This window comes from Amblyomma maculatum, chromosome 10 (genome assembly GCF_055883805.1).
Source record: "Amblyomma maculatum isolate TAMU_Amacu chromosome 10, ASM5588380v1, whole genome shotgun sequence".
NCBI lineage: Eukaryota > Metazoa > Arthropoda > Arachnida > Ixodida > Ixodidae > Amblyomma > Amblyomma maculatum.
This window is the reverse complement of record NC_139353.1, coordinates 43,349,056-43,376,996: the sequence shown is the minus strand read 5'-3', so window position 1 is coordinate 43,376,996 and position 27,941 is coordinate 43,349,056. Positions and strand designations below refer to the sequence as shown.

General features: G+C 43.5%; 4 protein-coding genes across 7 annotated transcripts in view; 3 read left to right on the top strand and 1 right to left on the bottom strand.

Moving 5' to 3' along the window:
* Positions 1-11,974, top strand: part of LOC146176290 (potassium channel subfamily K member 1-like) — a 178,048-nt gene extending 166,074 nt beyond the window's left edge. For 2 of the 4 annotated variants that reach the window (XM_084582620.1, XM_084582617.1), the window contains exons 4-7: positions 534-720; positions 2,875-3,065; positions 7,120-7,172; positions 7,976-11,974. In XM_084582620.1, coding sequence (XP_084438746.1) covers positions 534-720; positions 2,875-3,065; positions 7,120-7,172; positions 7,976-7,997 — 453 coding nt within the window. In that variant the 3' untranslated portion in view covers positions 7,998-11,974. Of the gene's footprint in view, positions 1-533; positions 721-2,874; positions 5,283-7,119; positions 7,173-7,975 lie in introns of those variants that run through there. The other 2 variants (XM_084582619.1, XM_084582618.1) reach the window with 2 other exon arrangements.
* A 319-nt stretch (positions 11,975-12,293) lies between these two features.
* On the bottom strand, positions 12,294-16,337 carry LOC146176289 (coiled-coil domain-containing protein 167-like). Its single transcript, XM_084582621.1, has 4 exons — positions 16,076-16,337; positions 15,878-15,972; positions 15,742-15,794; positions 12,294-12,492 (listed from the first exon to the last, which is right to left on the bottom strand). Exons 1-4 carry the CDS (start codon positions 16,109-16,111, stop codon positions 12,374-12,376), a joined length of 303 nt encoding a protein of 100 aa, XP_084438747.1. The 5' UTR covers positions 16,112-16,337; the 3' UTR covers positions 12,294-12,373.
* A 263-nt stretch (positions 16,338-16,600) lies between these two features.
* Positions 16,601-21,025, top strand: LOC146176288 (gem-associated protein 5-like). Its single transcript, XM_084582615.1, has one exon. It carries the CDS (start codon positions 16,797-16,799, stop codon positions 20,955-20,957), a length of 4,161 nt encoding a protein of 1,386 aa, XP_084438741.1. The 5' UTR covers positions 16,601-16,796; the 3' UTR covers positions 20,958-21,025.
* Positions 21,026-23,730: 2,705 nt separating this feature from the next.
* The window catches only part of gek (serine/threonine-protein kinase gek), a 141,700-nt gene continuing 137,489 nt past the window's right edge, over positions 23,731-27,941 (top strand). The window contains exon 1 of the mRNA XM_084582613.1: positions 23,731-24,525. Coding sequence (XP_084438739.1) covers positions 24,327-24,525 — 199 coding nt within the window. The 5' untranslated portion in view covers positions 23,731-24,326. The remainder of the gene's footprint in view (positions 24,526-27,941) is intronic.

Here is a 27,941-nt window from a genome sequence, read left to right as displayed (position 1 = left end):
ATAAATGATACATGGCTATTGCTAACAGCTGATTACAAATCTAATTGGAACTACATGTCTAACTGTATAGTTATAAAGCCTAATATAAGAAATTAGTTAAGCAGCTTACTGGTTCCCCATTTTCTGGTGTCTGCCAATGCTCCACCAAACCGTACTCATATCTCAAAAGGCCTGTTTTTAAGAATTAGTGGCTTGCTTCCTTGAAATACATGGTATATATGTATACTGTACACTTTACAAGCACATTTTACAAGCTTGACTGTTAAACTGAGCCAAAGATTGCAAGCCCAAGGACTTTCTTAGAAATACTGGAAATATGTTTTCTGAAGAAAGATTTAGCCAGAGCTCTGTGTACAGGTATGCATCTTTTGTAGAGCAAAATTTAAGTCACATGGTCACTGTAGTTCTAAGCACACCACCATTTAGACAGCAGCTAAGCAGAAGATGCATTTTCAAGATTGTCCTTTGAAGTGCTGACAGAGAGAGAGATGGTGTGCAATGAGCATGTGCATGACCGTGTCATTTCGTTCCAGTTGTTAGTGGTGGTCTTCTTCTTCCTGGTGCCGGCCGCCATCTTCTCCTCCCTGGAGCCAGAGTGGGACTATGTGGATTCTCTGTACTACTGCTTCATCTCCCTCACGACCATTGGTCTTGGCGATTTCACGCCTGGAGACAGCTACGAACAGCCCTACAGGCCGCTGTACAAGGTGGCCGTTGTGGGTGAGCCACCACATCTGTCCTTGGAATGATTCTGAACCAGCTGCTTTACTTAGGAGAGACTACGAAGACTCATCACAGCGCTCTAAGATTTTTGGAAACAGGGAAGCAGTCACATAAAATTGCTGTTTCTGTGGTTAAAATAGTGGTCTCAATTTTTCTGCACAGACACACAAGTAGCTGTGAAACTTTCTTGGTGTCATTCATATAAAACAATTGTGGGGTACATTTAAGCTGTCTTATGACGCGATGTCTAGGCAACCATCCGACATATATAAGCCCTGCTTCCATATGAGCGTGCCTGCACCGACTAGGGTCCTGGCAGGCTGATTCTGATATCCCCCTACCATATGAAAGAGGAGGCCCGAATTGGCAGCCCCTGCCAGACGTAACGTCAGGAAATCCTACATTCAGTTGACATGTGGTCATGTCAGCTGTCAGCTGCTACCTGTCAGCACTATGCATGATTTTTCGCTCACAAAGCCAACGTCGACGCCGGATTTTCTGGTGAACAGTGTCTTAATGCTACCACGTTAATAGGAGCTCTCTAAATGTATCAGCTGTGAAGGTTACCACGGGCGGGCTTTGTATGTCAAATACTTTCCAGCCAGTAGGTAAAAAAAAAAATTAGTTGTGATTTAACTCTAGTTAACCCTAGTTGAATTGTGATAGCAGCAGCAGAAGCTGGAAGCTTCTTTTGCCTGCTACATTATTCCCCTATCATGCTCTATCAGTGTAAGGTGCTACATTATTGGGGACACTTAAACTCATCCTTTAAGAGTGTGACACGAGAGCGTAAGTTACCAGTCCTCTTCTCCAGCTCCTCCTCCTCCTCAGCTGTTCAAGGTGAAGTGTAGCCTCCGCCGGGATCACGCGACGGCTCGAAACCTGGCGCAGTATTGAAATTTGGTGTTCTCTTAATCACCGTATCAAGTCTGGCAGATGAATGAACATATTTTATAAACAGCGAAATTTTACACCAAATTGACTTTTCAATAAATCTCTATTTACTGGTAGCAAGTGCACAAGCTCTAGTTGTGTGTAAACAGTATTTTTTTCAAATCCAATAAAATATGAATAGAATGTTTGTATCAATATTCACTATGTCAATACTGTTCAAAACAAGCAGTCATGCAAAACAAAGTGCAAGCGGTGTTGTATATATATAGAAAATGGCCTTTTGTTATTGATGATGAAAGAGGATAATACTGTTCAAAACAAGCAGTCATGCAAAACAAAGTGCAAGCGGTGTTGTATATATAGAAAATGGCCTTTTGTTATTGATGATGAAAGAGGATAAGCCAGAACGAGCCACATGTCAGGACAAAAGATAGGAGAGATAGGATGAGCCATGGTCTCTGAGATTGAGCAGTCACGCAGTGTTTGTTCAACTTGCTTAAGCAGCGTCCATTCTTGGAGGCTTATAAGCATTATAAATGCCATCATATGAATGGACTATGTCGTGATGATGGGCCCATTTCGCGCATACTGGTCATGGTAGGATGGTATGTGGTGTTAGTGGTGGGGCGGTATTCACAACAGTTGTTGAAGAAAAATATAATAAGCTTTATTAAATCTTTGTACCTATCGTTGGAAAAGTTCGGAACATATTCGATTTCAAATAATTTTTAACATACACTAACTGATCCATTTGAACAAACAGGAAGATATTTGATTCACTGTTAAAGTTTTAGCGGGTTCACACAAACTTAATGAATTCATGTGACGACCGCCAAGGTACGCCATAATGGATGACCAATTTTTTGAAGCTAAGGCTTGGAACTCATACATTTGGCCATGTATGTTGGCAAGTTTAAGTTCAACTTTACATGTGAGCAACTTACTTCAGAAATGCAAGGTAGAATGAGAGAAAGAAGATGGCTACACAGTATGAAAGATCTCTGAAAAAGTTTAAGGGGTAGCCTCCGTTCGCAAGCCAAGCTAACGTCCCCTTGTCGAAACGTTGGTTCGGCTTGCGAACTGAGGGCCCCCCTCAACCCTTGTTCAACGCTCTTTCATTCAGAAATGGAAGCAACTTGAGATGCTTTCAAGGCTTGTTGTGTCTCAACATTAGTGTGGATTTTTTTTTTTTCTGGCAGCTCACTGAACAGCAATGTTGACTAGTGACTGAAACCAACGTGCCTGACCTGTTTGCAGGCTACCTACTGGTTGGCCTGACGGCCATGATGCTCCTGCTCAACGTGCTCTACGACATCCCACAACTCAACGTGGGTGTCTTCTTCCTGCTCAAGAGCGACGAGCTGACCAATGACCCAGAGAAGGTGCGGCTGCACCATGGCCTTGGACCCAAGTACACGCAGCAGATCGATGAAGCCCCACCACCACAGGTGCGCCACATCAAGGCTCGGCCACCGCCATCCTCCTCTTCGCCCGAGGACTTGCCGTGACCAACTGCAAGGTCCTAGGCGTGTGTGTAGCAAGGCATGCACACAACACACACAAGCAAAACAAACAAACCATTGGCACAGCCGTGGCATACAGGAGGGGTGCAGCATCTATCCCGAACACTGGTAAAGAAGCCTGTGGTTTGGCAGATGCTAGCAGCTGTGCTTCCTTCCTGCACGGTCCTAGCAATGTCATAACACAGAATGAATCGGCTGAGCAACAGAGAAGGTGAAGTGCTGCCAAACGTGGCACAGCACCAGCCTGACATGCTGGGTCTGTTGTAGAATTTAAGCAGGCCAGTTCTGCGATTGGCTGAATAAAATGCATGCAGAAGGAAATGCTTGCTGCCATGAAGCTTAAAGTATCGATTGGTTGAGTAGTTAACGGAAGCACTGCCTGAACTTGATGCACTGGTACTTGGTGCAATGTAAAGGCCTTTCAAAGGAACAATGGTGTCTGCTAAATGGCCTTTAGTAAGGTTGACCAAGTTCCACTATATGAGGCTTCTGACCTATTCTTAGCGAGTGCTGCTACACCAGAACTTGTGACAGCATTTTCAGGCACCACTAAACTATGTCACGGAGAGCAGCATTCTTCAGGATGCATGTGACACTTTTTCAGCACAGTGAGAACTGTTGACGGTGCTTGGGAGGCTAGCAGGGACTTCTAGAATATAGTGTGCCTACAAAGTTGAAGCAGCAACGTATTTCCAGATGGCAGCAATGAGCACATTTCATTCTTTCTACACAAGCTTGAAAACAGATTAAGGTGGCAAAAGGTATATAGTAATCCTACAGCGGCACAGCGCATTGGAAACATTGCGAGATTGCAAAAGGTATTGTAAGCGTACAGTGTGGTGGACACTCCTGAGGTGGCATAAGAGCCAGCCTAGTGCACCTTCCTTCCAATATGTTTCGGATTAGGTCAGAAGGGAATGTTTCGCAAAAGCGCAAATTGTTCACAGTTTTTCACGTACGTGTGCAGTTAACCTTGTGCTGAGCTGGTTCTGGTATGACCACTTGCTTGTACCACATGCATTTCAAGTCTTTCAACTGTCTCTATTTCACACAATGTTCACAACACTCTGAAAGAGGAACACGCAAAGAAAAGGGGGCAAAGGTCACCATTCCTCAAGCAAACCAAGCATGTGGCCTTTACTTTTCTCATGAGAGACCATGCATAAAAGTAAGAGACTGCTAGGTCAATGCTCTTGTTCAGTTCAACTGAGCAGCAGCATCGTTAGACAGCCTGTGCCTGTACAGAAGTTATGACACCATGCTCCTCCTTTTCCGGGTTGCGCAAGTTTACAAACGTTGCGACGTAACACAAAGCCGCTTCGAGCTCCAGGCCACCCTAATAAGTTCTGCTTTTGTTGAAAGTGACGCAGCAAATTGCTCTTTAAACTGAGCTGACGGTACCATTGGGAGAGAAATGCAAGTCCAAACTAGGCTCCCACTGGGCGGCAAACACCAAACGACCCGAATACAGACACCAAACAATATTTCTTGAGGTTCATGTTACAACGCTTTCTGCGGGGGCTGTTTTTTGCACCCAGCCACCTATATGGAATGGAATATGACAAAAGAAACCTATAGAGAAGTGCACATCTTTCTTGTTAGGATGAATCAACATTTTAATTGTAAAGACACTGATAACAGAATCCCACAATTTCGTCGAGCTTTTCTTTTTTTTTTTTCAAAGGAACAAAAATAGCTGTTTTAATATGTTATAAAGGACTTGCAAATGGAATGATGTCCATACTATTAAAGTAAACTTCACACACAATTGGTGAGCTGTTTCACTACCTGCAAGGCCAAATGCAAGAAAATAAACATGACATTTACATTGGAACATTCCGATAGAAGCATGGCAATATAAGAAAATATTTTTTGCTATTCTGTACATCTGAACCTAATGTTTTTTTGTATGAAAGCATTGTCAAAACTAGCGTACAAGATAGCCCGTGGTTACAAATATATGGCACGAGAGCTAAGAAATGCTTGCCATGTCTGCACAAATCCATTCCTGTCAATGCTGAATCACTTTGAGTGCCGAGTCCTGGCTTGAACACTTCAGATAACCTCAGTAAACGTTTCAATTAAATTACACCCAATAATTCATTAGCTAGGCACTCTTAATTAAAACTCTTTCCCTGTGGTAACGAAAATGGTCATATGTTCAGAGTTTGGGTTATTTTTACGCACCTGAGGACTATGAGGCTCAGATTTAATGTAGTACTATCATGAGCAATATGAGCAAGAACACACGAGCGCGTGGCAGATTGCCTCGAAACCCACTTGGGGCGATACGGTGAGGCCGCTGTGGGAAACAAAGTGGAAAGGGAGCCGTGGTTCCGTTAACTGCGCCCTTTCCCTTTTGTTTCCCACAGCGGCTGCACCGTATCGCCCCAAGTGGGTTTCGAGGCTATCTGCCTCGCGCTCGTGTGTTCTTGCTCATATTGCTCATGATAGTACATCAAAAAGAAGCCAAATAGACATGTTTTTTATTTAATAATATGAGCTTCATTAAAGTGTTTCTATGTATTGTTATATTTTAAGGTGCAGTTTGCTAGCTTCAAGGCAGATGGACAAGCATGTTCAAAGACAGTACACAAGTGTTTAAAATTGGCATTCACATCTGTCATTAGTAAGCTAGTGAAGGTCAGTGGGCACAGTTTGGAAAGAGTTAACGACTAATGACATTCCATGACAGAAAAACAACTACAATAACTGCAAAGTGCAGTTTTGCATATTATGTCACATTCATACGGTCATCTAAACACAAGCTTTTTAGAACTAAAAATTGAGGAACCTATGTAGTTCAGAAGCAGCGTGCGGTACTCAGCTTACTTAAACGGATGCTGATGACTAGTCATATCAATTTCCGTCCTTTTGTTAAAAATAGGGTTATGCAAATATTTGAAATTTCAAACTAGAATCGAATATATTCATTATTCTATTCGTAGTCGTACCCGAAAATGTGATATTCAAAAATTATCGAATACAACGCAGATTCAATGCAATAATTGACTATGTTGACTATTCAAGGGAAATATCCTCAAAATATGACGGGGCCTTTTTGTAAAGGGGACCTTCCTGATTGTGTGCACAACACGATGCCCTTGACGAAACCAGGAAAAAAACTTCGTTCTCACTTCAGTTTCGTCTCGGATGTAGACAACCATCGTGCAGGTGTTCATCAGATACAATTACTGTGATGCAAACAGTTTTAAGCAATTTTTTTCAAGCCCATTTGATAGTTCCAGCTTTTGGTTAATTTGCAGTTTTTCTGAACCCTTGAAGGTTGAATCAATGAGAATTCATTGTATTCAGCAGTGATATGGCAGCTCCACCAGTTTTCATGCATGTCCTTCCTCCCTGTACAAAACACCAGTATACACACTCTTGTGTAAAATATATGCTGAATTTTCCAGTAGGGTATACACCTCTGTGCAATGCCAGTTTAATGCTATTTGCGACTACCATCTGAATTCGGAGACAAATGAGATGAAGCATGTTTGCCATTTTTTAGTTTTTCGTTGTTGTTTTTTTCACCGATTGGATACTCTGTTTGAAGGCATTTTTTTCCCATATTCATATTTGATTTGTATTTGAAAATTTCAATCTTCAGACACTCCTAGTTGAAAGCCATCTCTATCTGTCGACATATCCCGCTGCAAAATACCAATTTATTACTGTGAAAATTGGATTTAAAATTTTGTAACCACTCGCTTCAAACTTATGTAAAAAACTTACGTCTATACAGAAACGAACTTTCATTATAACTTTTTTTTTATGCTTATATGCGTGCTTGTGTGTGCGTGAATGAGAGAAAGAATAGTGGTGTAGCCCAAGATTTGCGCCGCAATGATTGCATGGCACATTAAGTTTACTTCTGAAATTAGCCTATCATGGCGACAGTTTTCTTTCACCTTACAGCCTTTTCTGGTTTACGAAAGGTCTGTTTCTCATAAAAAGCAGTCTCTATCATTTTCAGGACAACTCCAACCAGTTATTGCTGGTAAACGTCCATCCTCTGGCTTGCCCAAGGTATGCCATTTGCCCAACAGCAAAATACTCATATCTTGCTGAGAGAACTGCTACGAAATCTTCGAGCTAGCTGAATCAAACTCCCGATGCCCTTAAAACAAAAAGACAGGTTGTCGCCAATCTGAAGTGAATGGTGGTACAGTGAAGCATCCGATCTCGGTGCCAAATTAAACTGATGCCAACGCAGACATTTTGCTTGTGGAATCGGTCAGTTTAGTCTTTTCTGGCCTATTAAAGCTCCTTTTCCAGTGGGAGTGATTTCTTCAGGATCAGGATACAGTATTCTGTCGATACAGGCCAACTTCCATTTGTCGTCGGAATCCCTTTGAGTAGAGTAACACCATACAGCTGCTAAATGCTTACTGAATGCTCACCATTGGAACAATGTCATGGAATGTCACTAGTATTAAAGCAAACCTATGCGACACCTCTTTTCACGTCAGGAATGCAAAATTTTGAATTAAAATAATGAATGGGCAATGGGCGTACAGCAATGGGCATACAGCAATGGGTGTACAGAAGTGGGATTGTTTAGTTTTTTTGTTGTTTGTTTTTTTGTTGGAACGATAACCTAGCACAAATGTAAAGACAGGTATTGCTTTTGGGAAGGCAGGCAGGTTATTCTTCATATTTTTCCCTTTAGCCAATGGTCCAATGCTACATTCATATCTATGATACTCATGAGAGGTATGAATCATTTAAAGCAAATTTGTTTGCTTTGTTCCAGTTTCTTCTAAGTTTTACAAATATCAATGTTTTGTTTTCAGTTTTACGTTTTTTTGTTTTGTTTCTTTTCCTTGCAGTTTTACAGAGCAGAAAAAATAAAGAAGACTGGCCTATGACCGAACTCTGCACGCATGGTAGCCTCGCTACAGCAAGAGGGAGACAGAATCATTTTTCTCTGCTGAAATCTGGGAATCGCATGAATAGAATGAAGAATAGTGGCCAAAAAAGATGAGGAAAAATACCTGCAATACCTTGCAACTGATTCCCCCCCGACTTAAAATTCAAACTCTGAGGATTCCATGCCTCTTGACGAACTCCTTCTCGCTGGATTTCTGAACAACCTTAAGCCACTCGTGTTGAGGCAGCATAAATGATGTTTACTAGTAGAACATTTTCAGAGTTTTACTAGTGTACTACGGTTCCCACCTTGGCCACGTGAGCCTAGGTGTCTTGCTATATGCTGCATGCTTGTTATTTGTTTTTAACTAGCTGTTGCTTCTCTTGCGCTTCCACTGCACGCCATACTGACTCTTCTGTCAGTTTGATTCAGCAGTTGCTTAGAGACACCGCTTGCTAAGAAAAGATGCGGGATGACCACCAAGCGAGGCTCGCTTGCAGTCTGGCGTGAAAAAAAAAAAAAAAAAACCCGTGTTGTAGAGGTTGCAGTTGTGTGCATATCTGTATATCCTTATTAATGCCCCCGTCACACAGTAGTGGTTAAATGTCAAGTCAAACAAACTAATTTTTCAGCACTATTCACTCTGACTGCTTGGGCCGGACAAACTGCAACTTCTCAGCTAGTTGGAAAAAAAAAGACCACAGCTCAGCTAGCTTTCTGGTCCTTGCCCGAGCAAGCAGGCACTCATTTTTGTCTGGGTGTGATTTATTTGCCTCTGCCATGTGACTGGGGTATTGCTCATGTGTAAGAATACGCGACTCTTGTCTTGTGAGTGTGACTTGAGATGAGCCTGTGATTGTCACACTTCCTTCACAGGCGGTGCAATTTGTGACGCTATAGGAGCAGCAATCCTCTCTGTCTTTGTGCACGGCGTGTGCGACAGGAAAACGAGATCTGTCATCACTCTTGCGTTTCGAGTGCTTGTGTGTTGAAATTTTTGTGTAACTGTTGTCTGGATATTGGCGTGAAGAGCACAAGTTAAACGGGGGCGCAGTGGGGCCCATTCCTGTTCTTCACCAACTGCGTTCCTATGACTACCTTAACGTGGGGCAAAACAAGGTTCTTTAGGTAGCGCTTTTCAAAAAGCAGCTAAAACCTGTCACGAACGTAATGACCTTGCACTTTTTTGAGTGGCTAGCATGCAATGACACGAGGTCAGGCACCAGATTAGGTTTACCCAAAAGACTTCACTGTCCAAATGTTTGCACACGTGCACTTGTGTGAAAAATATGGATTCTTGAATGTCGTTCAGAAATGTTACATGCGGCAAGCTTGGCTAGTTACTGTCAAAGATATTTGATCCACCCCAGCACTGGAGAAACTCTCCAGCTTGTGTGCCCTTAAAGGGACAGAACACTGGAATTTAGGACTCACATTTTTTTCGGTGCAATGGGAAGATTGATGTCTAAAATGTTCGATTCCATAGCAGTTTTGGTAGAAACGCTGTAGAAAAATTTGACCTAGAATTTTTGTATCAGTGCATGAGCCCGTTTTTATATAGTCCGATGCTGGAAACCGTGGGCATCGACCGCGATGACAACTGGTGGTCGACAGAAAAGACGTACTGAAAACAAATATAAATTTTACTCGCCAGGCAGTAATTCCACATTTTTTGCTTAGAGTAACGTCTTTTTCAGTTTCACGCTCAAGGCTGTTACAGCTCAATAACGTACGCCTCGTCGACGAAAGTTTTACTGGGTACTATCATCACTTCATTCATTGAATTCGAAACACTGTGTCGCCATCTAGTAGCAAAACCTGAAAGCATGCCTTTCATGGTGCGAAAGGAGGGGTGGTTTTTATTTAAGGACTCTGTGGAGAGAGTGCAAAATATAATGAATTGTGACAAGCACTCCTAGAAGAAAAAAGAAGTGTGCACTTACGAAAATCAGCTATATTTTGCTAACTTGTAGTCACGTGGGGTACTACACCAAAAGTAGCATGGTTTCTCCGCCAGATAGTGCCTCAGTTGTTTTTATGTGACTTTCAATGGCAAATTAAAATTGTAAAGCCTATTTTCTTTGATATTGTAGTGCTCAATCTGTGCTATATGAGGCAAGGTCTTTTCATCTCCTCCATAATCTCATGACATATTTTGGCCAGTGTTCTGCCCCTTTAAGCACGAGGATCAAGTATGCCTATGGCATATTAGAGCTCAGGTAAGATGAAAATCGGGCACGAATGTTTTAGTAACATGCTTCAATGTTTGTCATCTTTGTTATTTGTGCATTCAATGCGAATATGACATCGACAAAATATAAATGTGAAAACCGTGACTTAGTCTCTTAGATTATGCCTTTACTGAGGAAGGAGAAATTGCTGATGATGCAAGATTGCATTACAATTGCCTTTGCTAAAAACATGCCTTTACCTGGTAACAGTCTGTCTGCACCAACATTGAGTCACAACATGTCGTGGTGGCAGCTTTCACCTTTCCAGTTCTTAAATTTAGAGAACATTTGTAAAACTGCCTTTTTTGACATTCATTTTTGCTCTGCCATGCAAGGCGGTCCTCGCACTGCACTCCACTCTTGGGTGCCAGACACAGTTCTCTGGTGCACCATTTATTGTAGCTTCAACTTAGTTGCATCAAACAGCATCCGAGCACTGTGTGGAGGTTGAAACAGCTTCTCTAACCTAAAGTTCGTTCAAGAAAGATGAACCTTTTTGCCAATTACAAAGTGCCATACTGAAATGGTACATTATCTTTATTTTGCAACACTGACAAAAGGCCACTTCTAGAATGCCTGCTTTAGAAAATCAAATTTTTCCTATCCGATATTAACACGTCCTGTTTTGACCTGTTGCCTTGGATGGATGCTTGAATGTTTTCCCACTTTCCTACACAGCCTTTCTACCACGAGTTACCTCCGTGCTTCTTCAGTGTTGCCTGTAGCATGCTTTGTTAATATTTGTCGCTTGTGCCATATGTTGTGAAACCAGCATATCATTCTGTAACTTTGTGATAGTTATGTCCACAATGCTTTCAAACAGTGTCTAGGGCAAATGCAGTCACCTCAAGAGTGTAGCGAGAACTTTCTCGTTCTGAACGTGTCCTTCACCTGTGTCGTAGTTTTCTTTCATCGACGTGTGGACAAGGACTGTAAAAAAAAAAGAGCCAGTACCAATGAGAGGCACTTACGGTTTTTGAAAAGTAAGGTTTTTGTCAAGCCGAATACTTGTGTTGTGCACTTTGGCTGAAGTTAGAAAAATCCAGTTTTGTTGCATGAACAAGTGTGAAACAAATTTCACGCTAAGGTTGGTACATATATTTGCTTGCTCAACAACATATGACAACTTGGTAGCAGTGAGATATACAGCAGGATATGGCGCATCTACACTCATATGAACACATGTGGAACGCCAACAAAATCAAGCAAACATGGCGTTGCAGTAACTCTTTCCCAACCTCGCTTTGTTGTTTTCGCAGAGTAAGACAGAAAATGTGTGCTAGAGATGTCATTGCGACTGTGACGACTTTTACACATACTCAGCCTGCCTTCAATTGGCCACTGCTTGCACTATCTGTTTAAATGCCATAGTGTGCCAAACATGTGTTCTGGATTTACATGTCTTGGCTTTCGTCATTGAAAACAGTATCACTGCTATGCTATGCTTATAACACCCAACCATTTAAGTCCCACGTCCAAGGTTCAACGACACTTCACATGTGATACTTCATATTGAATATATAAAGATATATATATAAATATATACATAAATATATATATATAAATGTGTCTATATGTACATATACATATACATTGTGGTTGTTTGTTCTGTGCAGTGGCGGCTTGCAAGCCATGCCTCTTTGCTTCTATAGGACTTTGTAACTGTTATTAAATTCAATGAAAAAAACAACAACAAAAAAACAAAAGCGAATAAAGATGGAAATGTTTGCAAGTCTCTCCGCAAATTTTAGCACCGATGCACTGCTTCCGCAAAATGCGAGACGGACATAGGTGCAAGTCGCTTTTGACAACAGCCAAGCAAGTTTTGCACTCAACAAAGCGTGCTTGCAGACAGCTGAAAACAACGGGCCTGTAAGTATCCTGAACGCGAGTCGAGCATGTCCTGGCATGCACTGAGGTTCTCCTGCTTTTCAACTTCCTTATGGTCATAACTCTGTAAACAAAATGTCAATACCAAAACTGCAAACAGCACCATGCCTCTGTTTCCTATAAAAAAAAATATGGAAATGAAACAACTGCTGAAACTGAACATGTTTAGTAAGTTTTTATTCTTCTCAAGAATATAAAATGATAGAGTGGAATGCCCAGCACGTAGCATCGAAAGCTTATCCTGTCACAGTTTTTATGACTAGAAAGTAGTAAATAATCAAGAACAGTATAAAGAGGCAGCCTGCTATTGCCATACTTTTACGATTTTCTTTCCGCAGGCCAGTCAGCTCTTTCTCTGGAACAAAAAAAAAACAAAAGAAAACAGGCAATATCACTTGTATTATACACAAAATGGAATGATTTTTCTTCTGCATCATCTGCTCCATAAAATGATAATTTGAAGCAGCATCAACTGATCAACTTTATCCCACCAGCATTTACAATTTAAGCCATGCTTCATGCTGGCTTGCCACAAAATTGCTAGAACAGCAACACGGGGTCTGTATAGTGTCCATTAAAAAGGCATCTGGACTGATTCATGAAAAAAACTGATTATATATATATGTGTAATAAGTTAAAATTTCTAAATATAACAGCCTTCTACATCAACCCACAATTATCAGCATTTCTCTTGTGCATGCTACGTCCCATGGAAGTTCGCAAGTGGAATATCTCTCGAGCATTGTCAAAGCCGTTTGCAATGCATTATCCATTGCCCCCATAACGATGTCCTTTAAAACAGTGTTTCACATCGTGGAGAGAACTGCTGAGGAGATTACAGCAGCATTAAAAATATTGTTACATTTTGCTTCACCAGAAACTGTTTATTTGCAGCGCATTGTCTTGACACAAGGATCCAGGTATCATCTCCCTTCAGATGTGAAGAACCCTTAACCTCGATCCCTCATGTACTTTCATATAAAACTGACTTTTCACCATTTGCCCGGCCGGTACAAACTCCTCTCAAGTCGAAGGCCATTAGCAATTGATTTCACTTTCGATTTGCTTGTAAGGTCTATTTTTTCTTTTTTTTTTTGGCAAGGAGAGGAGCTCTCATGTTATTTATTAGCTCCTTTGTCTTTCCATCTCTAGACCAGACTTGCCCATGTTTCATGAGCAATTATCACTGTCCAAAAAAGTTAACCTAAGCTGCACGTAATATAAAAAAATTCCTGATAATTCAAAGCATGCATTCTTTTCTGTAGTTTGGACACATGGATGGTCGGGACTGATTTGGCCACAGTTTCTTCAGTTGCTAATCACTGGACCCTGTTGACTGCACAGGGGGCTTTCGTAACTTTGGCTTTTTCACGGTAACTTCCAAAAACGCCTTCATGTCAATCGCAGATTTTTTCACTTCTGCCACATTTTCCTCACTTAGGCTTGCTGAAGGACAATCTACACATTGGTCATCCTCAAAGCCCTTCTTTCTTTTTATATTTCTTGTACCACTTGAAAACTCAGTGTTTTCGACCTGAAATGCTCCATGTGGGCTTTACAGTTCATGGCAAGAGTCCCTGCACAGCATCTGCTCAGTTTCACATAAAACTTGATTGCATATGCCAAAATCTTGCATGATGTCACCATTTCTGCATGGCACAACAGAACTGCTCGGCCAAGGCACGACCTACACCGTACATAGGCTCAAAGGTAACTAATTCAGGTCACATGATATACAGTTACATTTAACGAAGTTAAGGGGAGCTGCAAAATATTTCGTTAAATCTGGAACTTCACCAAATCGAGGGAGGCATTTCTCGATCACTTAATCTTATACAGTTGATTATGATATGGTGTCGCGGCATCAAGGAAATACATACCGTGCAGCATCACATTTGCGAAGCGCGAACCACCAACTTAAATGTGCTGAAAATAAAATCGCGTTTGGAAGGACGTAACAGCCAACTTAAACGAAGGCCTAGGGAAGCTGTACTGTTACGTCATCTTTAAATGCAATACCAACTTGTCCACTATGCTATGTTGCAGCAATTTAATTGCGGCCCGTGCAACCACCAACACAGATAGCTTGTATGAAAACTGGCAACAAAATTTTTACCTCAACAAGAAACGTCTTAGGAGATTAAATTTCTTTCCCAGAAAAGACTTCGCTAATCTTTGCTTGCTTGCGGTTTGTAAGCAACGTCCGCCCGGATTTTTCTGCATTCTTCTTTCATGTGTTCCAGCAAACTGTCGCAGCAGGTTAAGGACAACCATAATTTGTCCCGGTGTCGGCATGCGGTACTGCTGCCGACACCGGGTCGATGGAACGGCTTTCTACCGCTGGCGAAATCTTGTGAATTAAAATCAATATAACTCGCGTTTCGCACCGCGCAGTTTGGCAAAAGTGGGACGTAGTTGCTGCACGATGTTACAGTTGGGTCGCAGTACATTCTAGAGCATTTTGTGCAAAATAGACCAAAAATAGACTTTCTCACCTTCATTTTTCAGCAAAAGGTTCATTAAATCGGGACGGATAGCGAAATTAGTTTCCTTATTTGAGTGTCTGGGGGGGGAATAGGGATATCTTCATTGGTTTAAATTGGGTTTTGTTAAATTGAGTTTCGACTCTATCAAGAATGCCCCACCCTCAACTCTACATAGAGGCCACCTGCAATCGGTTTCCTTTCCTAATAAAAATCGGCCTCAATACTTTTTGAACAAAATCTTTGCGAAAGTGTTAAATAATGCATACCTACAGTGGAATCCCAAAATGAATACAGGTAAAGACACAGCTTTCACTCCTTGAGAAGTCTTAAAAATAGCCCCATTATATAAGTCAACACCATTTACACTAGCAACCTGCTGCTGTCATACAGCACTAGAATTTTCAAATTAAAATTTTATGCCCTGAAACAATCCCAAGACCTATGAGACTAAGACTTTCAAGCGCAATGTCCACATTAGTAAACACAACCTAAACACTGTAAGATCTCTCAAAATATTTGCAAATGTGGACAAAATAACATCCACTGAATACAACACATAGTCATGCCTAAAGTGGTTATTATTCCACCTTATCACTTCACATTTATTAGTGACAAAAAGTAGCAATAAAAAATGGGGGACACTCAAGCTTTGTCTTAAAGAGTAGACATGATACTGGCACACAACTGGAGGTATGTATGTTGTCGGTTTGAATACTAATCAAAAACTATAGATATGTGAAACATATCACATTGCTTAGCAGGGAAGGCGATAAATGTGTCAGTGCGCCTTCAATCACCCTTTCAGAAAAAAGAAAAAGTGTACCTAAGGAACAGTTTGCCCCCTTTTGATTAGTTTTTGATCGTTGGTTTTGACTAGAGTGCGCATGTGCCACCAAGTGCATTTATGCTCCCTTTATTGCAAGCAAATCATCAGTGATTTTTAGCCCTCGTCCTGTCTTCTCCTATGTCTGTGTCTGGGTTATTTGCACTGGTCTTTTTATTTATGATGACACACCAACTAGCCCAGCTATCTGCTTTGACGGCACGTATGAGCATTACGCTCGAAATCATACATATGACTGGTTTCAATACGTCAGTCACCATCACTCAAACCATACCCAAAGTGTCCAGCTGCGACTTCAAGGATTTGACCTCATCTTCGAGCTCTTTTCTGCGGGAAAAGAAAAAAAAAAAAGAAAAAAGGTAGTGAGGTAGCTTTCTCGCAAAAATTTGAATCAGTCTAGGTATAGTTACCTTTGTGAATCGGACAGCGTGTACCGCCTCAGTTTCGACTCTATTTGATCCAGTTGGAAAAGGTATTCCTGCACCAAGGCCTCATTTCTGTCGATCTGAAAATAGCATCAACTCATATCACAACACGTTGTTCGCGAAAGCAGGCTAACGAATGATATTGTCGCATCGCATATGCCCTGAGGACAACGTAGTACGTACTTCTTTCATCACTGAGACGCGAGGATTGTCCGGCATTTTTTTTTTTACCTTTACGATCGATGGTTCTAAACTTCACTGCAGCTCCTCAATGTCGCAATATATAGCACAAAGATAACGTACTTCTTTCAGCACTGAGACGCGGGCGCTGTCGGACATTTCCCTCGTCTTAAGAAAGGTTTGAAACTTGGCTCCTGATGCATCAAACCCGGCGCGCAAACCCAGGGAACCGCTAGCGCCACGTTGTATGAATAATAAAAAAAATATATTGAAAGCATTGTATTTTAATATTGTTATAATATTGTTTATTTTTCACTGACAGCCTTGGATTGATTTGGATTGTCCGATTAAGCACACGAACAGTTTCGGTTCTTAAAGTGTGTAAAAACAGTTATACTTCAAAAGTAACAAGAATAATGCTCGTAGTTTTAATTATTGTTTAAAGTTTTTTTGCATACGTTTGTGTACTATTTAGATTATAACAACGTTTTAGTCACGTGACTTTAGAAGTATGTTCAGTATGTTGCACTGGTTGCACTAGTTGCACGATGTATGGCCAGTATGGCGGCTTGCACGAGCGTTGGAAGTGTGGCTGGAAACGTAATGATATCGTGGTGCATTAACTAAACCTTCTCAGTTGAGCAGAAATCATTGAATTGCATATAACTCTGTCGTGTATTGCTGTTCTGCAAATCTTCGAAGTCAAAAAGAAGAATCCGCCATAATGGCTTGTTTGCCTCCAGCGCCGAACTGGTACAAACCGTTTGCTACCGGAGGCTCAGACGCCGGGTTCTACTGTTATGCAGCCAAGAACACCATTGTTGTTCTCGACGCCAGGCACGGCGCGCCTGTTCAGAGAGCATGCCTGGTTGCGGGATCAGAAGTTGTGACGTCCGTCATGTTCTGTCGCTGTGAACGCGCCGATGTGGATGACGTGCCTGCGCTGCTGACTGTGTCTGGCGACGGCAACGTGCAAGTGTGGGATGTCAACGACCGTACAGTAAAATACGTCACGTTGTCGCAGTCTTCAGCGTGCTGCGCCGACTGGAGGGGTTCGTTATCGACGTCCGTCGTCTTCACAGGCAAGAGCAGCACGGTGCTTGTGTGGAACATTGTCTCAGGCGCTGTCGCACCGGTGGACAGGCCACTAGATCAAGAAATAACAATTCTGCGATCGCACCCAACCGACCCAGACATCGTTGCGATTGGATACTACAGCGGCACCATCGTCGTCCAAGGCCTGAAAAAAGGCAACAACGTGATTTACAGGCTCAAGGGACACGGTGTAAGCGTTCTGTCTTTGTCATGGAACGCGAGCGTCTGCCCCAACAATGACGGCACACAACAGCAGCAGCAGCAGCAGCTATACCTATGCTCGACAGCCCTTGATCGCACCCTAAAGATCTGGAATGTAACCGAAGAAAAATTTACTAAATCGCTTAAGGCTCCGTCGTCCAACAAGAACAAGAAATTTGACACAAGGGAGAAATGGACGGCTGCCTGCTGGATTCCAGGCTCCAGTGAAGCGATCGTCGTTTCCTCTGCTACCGGAGATATGTGCATTTACGATCCTAGTGCGACGAAAGAATGGACACATCTGGACTGTGATGGTGACTCGGGTGGACACAGCTCAGCTGTATACAATGTCTGTATTGTTGGAGGCGCCCAGGGAGGGACAAAACTGTACGCCGTTTCCACATCAGAGGATCGTAACATTGTGTTTTGGGACTTGGTTGCCGGGAAGTCTGCCTACTGCATTCCATGCCTTGGAGGGTTCGTCTATGCTCTCGCATTTTCACCTTTTGCCTGTGCCACATTAGCTGTTGGTGTGGGGGATGGCAGCATCAAAGTTTGGCGAACAGATTGTATGACCAATCCGTACAGTGCCAAAGTATTCACAGTGGGCAAGAAGGATAGGGTTCTGACAGTTGCTTGGCACCCAAAGAGGGAGAATATACTGGCATTTGGTACCGCCGAAGGAAAAGTTTGTGTCGCAGATGTCAACACACGCCAGGTCACCATGTCACAAACCCACCACAGTGGGGCCACCTATGTTGTTTGCTGGGCGGAGCTGGCTGTCGGGGAAGATGGAGCACTTAAGACTTGCTTGCTCTCGTGTGGATCAAACAGGGTGAGAATTCATCAACTTCCAAAACTAGATAGGGATGCACCTGATATTGAGAGTGTTTTGTTCAGCCCCAAACCAACTAAGGCAAAACGTGTGTCAGTCGCCTTCAATCTGACCCTTGGAATTTTGACACTTTCCAATGCGGATGGTATCGTGGAGATATACAAAAGCTATGGTGGTCCACTGCTGAAGAAGGTTGCTGTCCTTGAAGCTCAAAGGAAGGCCGTGGAATGCCTTGCATGGCACCCTACCCAGGCACCTTTTTCTGATAGTAACAGCTACCTCATGTACTGGCTTGCTTGTTCGTCGACTGATGGCAAGATCTACGTCTATGACTTGAGTCGACTTGAAACCCCAAGCCCCACTGTCCACCGAATTCTTCAGCCCACCTTGCAGTTCTCTGGTCAAAGTAGTAAAGTTGTGTCCTTAGCATGGAGCCCTTTTCAAGAAAGCCTCTTGGCATCTGCAGCGTACGACCAGACAGTCCAAGTTTGGGATGTAGACAAAGCTCAACTCATTGCTACTTATCAAGGCCATTCGGGACGAGTGTTCAGCGTGTGCTGGAGCCCAGCTGATTCCGACATCATTTTCAGTGGAGGTGAAGATAGTGTTGTCAGGTGCTGGAAACTCTCTGAGCAACCTGTCAAGCCCCAGAAAATCTCTAAAACTGCCGATAAAAGTAAGACAGATGACAAAGGCAAAGCTGATGATAAGGCCAAGACTGATGCAGTATCTGTTCATTCTGAAGAGGCTGTCACTGACTCTGCTGGGGCCAAAAAGGACACTTCCAGTGTAAACGGTCAGAATTCCTGTGTAGTGCCAGCGAAATCTTCAGGCAAGGCATCGTCTGCAGGTGGAACAAAAAAGAAACCGAAGGCAATGAAATCCTATTTCCCATGCTTTTCGCAGTTAGAAAGCCAGGCTAAAGAAAGTCGTTCAGATGACGTCCAGTATCTGGCAGACGTACTGGCAAAACGGGAAAGTGGCCCTGTTGAGCTCAGCTCTGACCACAGCCATCTTGGTATGTACACAACCACTTCTAGTCCGTTCTCAGTGCTGGACACCGAGATTCGCTACCACAAGCGGGAACATAACCTTGACTATGCATTCCAAATGATGGTCTGGAAAGGGGACACCACTGGGGCCTTGCGAGAAGCAGCGACAGCGCGGCGGCTCACGGATAGCCTTGTAGCCCTAGCACCATCAGTATCCAGAGCCCTCTGGTTCGAAATGTGTGAGCGGTATGCTACCCAACTGTTGAGCGATGGAGAGCACCATCGCGCTGTGCTTTACTACTTAGCCTGCCGTAAGGTGCAGGAAGCTCTGCAGCTCTTGTGTGATAATGGCTTGCACCGTGAAGCAATTTCCATTGCTAGAGCTCACCTTCCGGATGATGATCCTGAAATTGAAAAAATATACACTTCTTGGGCGGAGAGGGCAACTGGAACTGGCAATTTTGAACAAGCTGCCAAGTGTTACCTTGCTCTGGGTGATGCACGTAAAGCCATCGCCTCACTATTGAACCGTAAAGATCCATGTTCTTTAAGAGTGGCAGCCTACGTAGCAAAGAAGAACGGACTTTTGGCAGAGATGGAAATGAGTTTCCAGGCGGCACTGCAATGTTCGTTGACTCACAATGAGTGGGAACAAACTGCTTGTTTTGTCAAAGAGCAAGGAAGAAGCCGTGCATTTCTTAGTTTCATCCAGCTACACAAAGCCCTTGTGGAAGCTGTGACTGAAATTGGTCAGAAAAAAAAAGACGTTTCTGAGGTGCAGGACAGCACTACCAAAATTATATGGAGCAGCCAGGACAGCGCTGCAGCCACCTTCCTCTCCTCTGTGTTGAGCGCCTATGAAGAAAACGGCTACAGCCCCCTTAAAAGCACTCTGGGATTCACTGAGCTGAGTGAGATGCTTGGTTATGGGAAGCATGCCTCGAAGATAGTGCTTTTACATGACACCAAAGATCATGTCCTGTTTCGTGTGGCTGGCTGCCTGGCTGTCGCTTTGTTCAGTCCAGATCAGTGGAAGCTTTACTTTGCGAGGGCTTTGTCGGCCGCATACGCTCATGACCGCAAACTTTTCACTAACTTGTGCAGGCTTCTCTTCTGCGGGAAATTTTCTGACTCCACTTTTGCTGGAGGGCTAATCATAGACATTAACCCTAGTCATTGCCTGCTTTTTGATGGGCTAGAAGCAACTGCAGATTCCACAGCTGCAAGTTTTGAGTGTCCGCCATCAAGTCGTGACCTTTGGTCCAACTTCAGTTCTCTGAGTGTCAATGCTGAACTCAAGACAGATCCAGGGAGGGAGGTTTTACTGCTGTATTTGTGTGATGCCCTACTAGATGTGTGTAGTGAGTTGGAATCAGCTGGCACAAGAGTTTCATTTGTGCAGAGTGTTTCTTCCTTGGTGTTTTCCCCAACAATCGCCTGTCTGGAACACCTTTCCCATAAACTTGCTTCAGCAGAAAAAAACCTCCTCACTTGGAGGTCGGAGTTATCAGCGAAGAAGGCTTCTGGGGCTGAATTGAACACAGCCGAAGATGAATTGGCTAAATCTGTGCTGGAAGGAGAAGTCGAGTTGTGCAAGCAGCAACTGCAGGAAATGAAGGAAGCTGCTTTCGACTGCCCGTTTCCGCAGCAGACACAAGTGTTCAAGCGCCTTGTGCAGCTCCTTAATAATGTTGACGACAAGCGTTGCACCGAACTAAGGATTCGACTTGAGGCCTGGGTGCAGCTTGTTTTGGATGTGTGATACTGTAATGTTTTGTGTTGGTCGTTGTGCAAAATTGTCCTCATTAAATGTTGATTTTGTTGTGTTAAGATTATATCTGTTTACCTTACTAATGGATGAAAACAGATGATTCTATTTCATTCATCCATTTCATTCTAATGAGACATAGTGTGCCTCACTTTTCACAAGAGTGGTAATTCTATCATAGAGTGTGATGCACGTGCTATTAAAATGTACATTGGTTTACAGGAAAGGAGAGGCACAGTATCTGTCACAATTCTTCGTTTACGTCCATACTGTGCGGTAAGGGAAGGGGAGATTGAGTGAAGAAAGGTGTCGTAGTGGAGGCCTCCAGAATAATTTTGACCGCCTGGAAATCTTTCACACACACTGACACTGCATAGCACTAGGATGCCTTTGTGTTTCGTCTCCATCAAAACACGGTTGCTGCGGTCAGGTTTGAATGCAAGAGTTGAACTCTGGTTCAGTAACCGAGCCAACCTGGTGGGGGCACGAGCAGTTCTCATTCACTGGAAGTGAACAAACTGCATCCTGGCACTGAAAATACAGAAAACGGGATTATTAGATCTTGCTTGAACCTGCCATATATTACACTCTGGATAATGAAAATCCTGCCTTAAAATTTTCGGATTTTAAAAAATGGTCAGCTTTGCAGTTTTCATTTTTGGTGACAAAAGTATTTAAGCATGGTTGCATAACAGTGATAACTTGCCATGGTATGGTATACTATCGGAAATGGAATCTGTACCATACGAACTTGATGGATAACAATGTCAAACATAATATGTGCTCATATTGTGTATATGTTGTGTGTATATATACGTATATATATATATATATATATATATATATATATATATATATATATATATATATATATATATATATTTTAAACTGCCCTGACGAAGGGAATAGCATCTCGAATCTGTCGGCGAAATAAACATTGAAAGTGAAGTCAAGTTTAATGTAACTCTCTAGATAACATTCTATGTAATGTATATATATATATATATAATAAAATGCAGCATATGATCTCTGAGATTAACTTGTATTTTCTGCTACTGGGTACAATCTGAACAAAACATAAAAAGGTAAGGCAAGAAAGAATCACTGAGAAGCGAGATTTTTTCCCCACATGTGGAATTTCTTCAATAATTGCTGCAGGAGCCCTATATATTGCTGTGTCATTGATTGGTCAGTGAGACTCGAATATCAGAATATTTGTACCAGGAACGGTCGTGATCGGCCAATTTTTTTTTTTTTTTTTTTTTTTTTTTTTTTTTTTTTTTTTTTTTTTTGCGATAGCAATACTGCGCCAGATTTCGAGCCGTTACGTAGCTCACGGCCGGTCACCACGGTTGACCTTGGACAGCCGCGAAGAAGAAGGACGCTCGGTCACTGGCAGCTAATGCTTTCGCTCCGCATTCGGTTCAGCAGCATTGAACCCTTCTCATTTATATGTGGGCTGGTAGCTTATGCTTTCGCGTCATACTCCTAAAGGATGAGCTTAAGTATCTCCATAATGTAGCACCTTACACTGATAGGGCGTGATAGGGGAATAATGTAGCAGGCTTAATAGAAGCTTCCGCCGTTGCTATCGCAATTCAACTAGGGTTCACCAGAGTTAAACCACAACTAATTTCTTTTTTTTTTTTGATTTTAAAGAAAGGATATGTGTACAGTCGTGATTTTAGGCGTCTGTTGTTGAAGGAGAGTTCTTCTGTTAGAGAAAACATGGATATATATGGAAGGGAATGGAGCACTTGAAAAACGAACGATTGGCGGCAACTAACAATGCCCTGTGCTGACAGCCTAGCACGTCATGCCTTGTTGTTCAAAGGAACATACTATTGTGAGAAATGATTCTAGGAAATCTTGTCTTATAGCGTCATTAAAAATTGTAGAACTGGTGCTTCTACTTTAAATTTACATGGTAAATGCCATATTAATTGAGGCACAGTGTATTACTAATTGACATGGACTGCGGCATTTCATGACTACGCCTTAGCGTCATACAGAGTTAAGTTTACCTGAACAATTGTTATTCAGATAAACCGAGGGAAGCTAACATTTTTTGCTTTTCCAGTGAAATAAGAAAATTTTAGCGTTTGACTTTGCTTGACCCTTTGAAATGCTTTCGAAAAAGCCGCCATTACAACTGTGGGCTTGCTGCAAACAAGGTGAGATGGCGCCACTAGTGCCATAGCTGAATTATGCAGATACCCAGAATAAATGTTGCAGAAAACATTTTACCCACCAAACGCCATTTTTGGGAAAAATTCGAGCTCTTAGGATTCAGAAGTGCAGCGTGCACTATAGAAAGAGGCATCCCGGCTACGGTGGCCAACAGGCTGTCTAAATTTAAATGAAACTTGTACCCGTATGCATCCGCTGAATTCTTCGAGCTCAAACTTCGCACAAATCTATGACATTTGACTGGCAATATTTATTTTATATTTGTTTGGAGCACTGTCACGGATAAAAAAAAGTTCGAATATAAAGCTCTTCAAATTTACTGCAGTTTAAGGCCGAGCTAAGTTCTGATAATTATATTGATGGGGTAACTTCATTTTCCTACTTTTCTACGGTCGCTAAGATTGTTTTGCTTTACTACTTTTCGTTGAATCGGACAAGTACCCGGCCGATAAAGCAGACTGGAAATTGTGGGAAGAAACAAAAAAGGAAAAAAAAAATCTTGTTTCAGTTTTGGTTTCGATGGTGGCGCAACCTGTTGCTGTTTTATTGAAGCTTACAATCCCAATGTTCCCTACGAGAGATCCGCCATTGGCGGAGTATGCGGATAGGAGCAGCGGATGCGCAAGCGGGTGCGCTTAGCTTGACAGGTTTAGTAGTAGCATTTTCCGGCATGCTTCATTAGATAATTTTTTTATGGCGTAGGCAAGCTCGCTGTTTCAATTTTTGTACTCTATGTAACCTTAGGGGCTTAGCTGCGGACAACTGCGTGCACTGTGCAAGACTACGAAACACAAGCACCGACCAGTCATCTCTGTTCGCTGCCCACACCTCACAGGCGCTCGGTCTCTCTGTCTAAGCCTAAGCGGGTGTTAAGTGCGGTTCTCTGTGTGTGGTTTTGTGCGTGCGTGCGTGGTGTATGCGTAACGACAAGTTCGCCGTTTTTGCGATGGTTCGCTCAGGCTAGATTGGACGCGTCATGTTCCATCGGCGCTGCTTGGACAGTGTTTATACGTGGTCCTCGGCCGATTGTGTCTCTGGAATGCCCGCACCTCCAGGAGATCGAATGTGTGTCGTCTGCGTCCCAGTCGGGGCGGCACGGCGTTTCGCATGATCCGGATAAGCGATCAGGTGAAGAACAGAGCTTCATATCTGGACCATCGTCGGTGAGCCGCGATGTCCAAGCGAACGGACCAACGCTGTCCGGATGACCGGATCCGCGAGCTGGAACAGATGTTCCTGGGCGGACCGGTGCTGGTCAGCGGCAAAGCATTCACTGTCGAAGGGCTCCTGGACGTGTTAATCGTACTATACGATGAGTGCTGCAATTCTTCGTTACGAAAGGAGAAGACTATGACCAACTTTATAGAATACGGTAAGTGAAGCTTCTGATTACAGTGCTCGCTTGCGTGTCGTGCGTCCCTTTAATAACACCTCAAGTCTGAAAGAAGCATTCCGGTTATATGATATGGCTCCTTAGATCACATAGTTTGTACCGGCAACCTTTAGCAAACTGCAGAAGTCATTCCATTGTGAGGAGCGCCAGAGGAAACCCATGGTACGCGCTACCACTAAATTCGTTGCCTTGTGTTGACCACCGTTGGTACACCTATTAAACCGTCGTAGTTTCTCAAACATTTTGTCGCAAGGGATAAATTTACACCAAAATGCAGCTGGAGTGCCTACGTAAGCTTGTCGTGACTTTCGATCCGAGAAAATTTCTGCTAATAGCGCCTTGATTGAGGTTCACCGCGTACTGTGCTTGTAGTTATAGCTTTAAACAAGGAAGAAAGAAAAACAAAAATCTCAGCGGCATCTTGGGACCGGAACCGTCTTTCATGCCGTGCAGCCTAATTTTAGCCATTCAAGCCGTTGCTTAAGCGGCCTCAGTGGTCCTAAATCTAGCCGTAAACAACGGCGTGGTTTCTCCCCGCCCACGCCCCCCCCCCCAAGTTCGTTGGCATCTCGTAGTGAAAGGGGCCGGGCATCTGATGTTGACGCGGGGATCTGTGTGTGTGTGTGTGTGTGTGTGTGTGTGTGTGTGTGTGTGTGTGTGTGTGTGTGTGTGTGTGTGTGTGTGTGTGTGTGTGTGTGTGTGTGTGTGTGTGTGTGTGTGTGTGTGTGTGTGTGTTTCTTTTTTCTTTTTTTAGACACTATCACTGGCTTAATAGCAGCATTCTTTATGTTATGATCACCTACCGTGTTGTGTGCTTATTCGTACTCGGTTGTATGCCTAGTTCTTACCTGAGCACTATGAGCCTACCGAGCTCGCGAAGTCACCACAGGAGAATGATCTTGGTAGCATCCGAGCGATCTCCGCAGTACCGTTTGTCTGATCTTTTCGTAGCAACCTACACACCTCTCTTCATGCGTGGCCGTGAAAGCAGTCTGCTGCCATGGAGACTAGATCGGCATTTTCGCTCTGCGGACACAGCAAAGCACTTGGCCTTTTACAGCTGGCCTTTTCCAATATCCGATGCGTATTCTGCTTGGCACTAGGCCACGAATAACAAGTTAAGAAAAAAGGGGAAGAAATAAATGACTATGTCCAAGCAAAAATCGATTATCCATGAGTGCGTAAGTGGGCGATCGTGTTCCCATGACCTGAATGAACGTTTTAACGTCGGGGTGTGATGGAGCGGGAGGTCGAGTGCCGGAAAAACTGCCTTCGATCGCGAAGCCCATCTCTTGGCCAGCGGCCTGAGGTCCCGGTAGCTTCGCGTATTCGTCTTTCGGGCTTGTACCCTTCGAATTCGTTTGTTCAGTTGCATTTCGTCGAAGGTCGACGGTTTGAAGCTTTATTTGCCACAAACAACGGTTTACAAACCAGTGTAAACACTTCACATACATACTGTTTATTTTAGGGCTACTACTATCGCACGGTAAAGTAGGAATTGATTAATTGATTGATTGATTGATTATCTATTGGTCACCAACCCAACAGTGGGGGCAAGTTGTCGGGTCGGGGCTTCTCAGTTTTTCGTTTCTGGCAGCCGCCAGATAACACGTTCCGAGATGTGGCGTGTCAGTTACGTATGTGTCATTTAGCGAAGCCATTGTTTATATACGATGCCTCGACAAGTAGGGCGGCCAAAGTAATGTTGGCGCTCCGTTCAGAGCTATGTCTGCCTGGCTTATCACGTCTGTGTCCATTGAGTAAACGACGTCTACGCACGCTCAGTGAAGGTTTCATTTCTTCTCTTTAAGAAAAAGAATAAGAAGGGTGTTTTATTTCATTCATTCGTGGCGAAGGCGCTGCACCCTGCAGCGGGTTGCCCGCTTTGCGGTCGCCGCGTGCCTCTTATCGCTCGAAAGAGATCCAGCCGTCACCTAGGGCTCCTATATGTACAGTCTTGACACACGTATCTACACCTGGATCTTCGATGCAGATGTATGCGCGGACGTAATAGCCCCGGCCATCGCCACTCTGAAGGGGGCCTGCTTTTCCTAAGCGTTTACGACGCAACGCTGTCTTTCGAAACTGCTATTCAATAGCCAAGATAAACGTTTGTAAGTGGTGTTTAGGTATCGCCATAAATCTAGCCCTGTTTACATGGACCCGACTGCGGTGATCGAGTTGAGGAGTCGGGTTGAGTGGACTGGACTGTACTGTACCAGGTTTACATGAACCCGACTTGACTAACGTAGACGCGCGTAGGGTGATGCGCGCGCATCGAGGCACCCTAGACGAACGTAACTAACGGCGATTACGACGGCGCATCGCGCCGAATCGAGGAACTAACAGGCGCCACCAGAATTTTTTTTTTCGCGCATCTCTAGCGTTTTATGTACTAATCTCCTCTCCCACTGGGCCCCGACTCAACTCGACCGCGTGCACATGCTTCCTACAGCGGGGTCGAGTCAACCCACCTTTGCGCCGTAGTTGACTCCACCCTCGATTTCTCGACTCGACCCAACAGCGTCTACATGAACCACATAACCGGTTTTCGACCCGATAATTCAACTCAACCCGCTCCTGTCGGGTCCATGCACTGTGCAATATTCAATGTACTGTGAGCGTTAAAGTTGGACGCTTTAATTGTAGGCACGGTTAGCTTGTTTTGGTTTGGTTTTTGGGGTTTAACGTCCCAAGGCGACACGGGCTATGAGAGGCGTCGTAGTCCACTGGAAGGCTCCGGAAATTTCGACCACTTGGGATCTGCACTGATATCACACAGCACACGGGCGCTGTGCGTCTCGCCTCCACCAAAAAGGGCGCCGCGGCCGGGATCCTTGGGCACAGTAGTCGAGCACCCTAACCGCTGTTCCACTCCGGCGGGAAACGGTTAGCGCTTGTGATTCAGTAAATATAAAATAAAAATAAAGAGGGGGGGGGGGGGAGCGAAATAATTTTTGTTTCGATGTAGTTTCGCTATCGCCAATTGTGGGTCGTGAACTTTGCACGGCTTTGGTGCAAGCAATTGTGTATTGCTCTTCTACTCATCGTAGATTTCGCCCTTGTTTCTTAAGAAGCCTGGTTGGTACGGAAGTGCGGAAGTACTCTAGCGCAGCCGCTTTTCTCTCACCGTCAGTCAGACCCCGACGAATCCACCAGGAAGGGCTCCTAGTAATAATAGTAATAGTAAGAGAGCGAAAGGACAAGAAAACGATAACAGCTGCCTTTGTTCTTTTCCTTTTCTCGTGATCGAACTTTCTTAAATTTCTCTTTTTAAATGCCTCTCTTATGGTTTTATTTGTCGCTGGTCATTGATAGATAATGAAGGTGATAGAAACGACGCAGCAGCGTATTTATTTTGTTTATTATTTATTTTCCAATACTGTTGGCCGGTA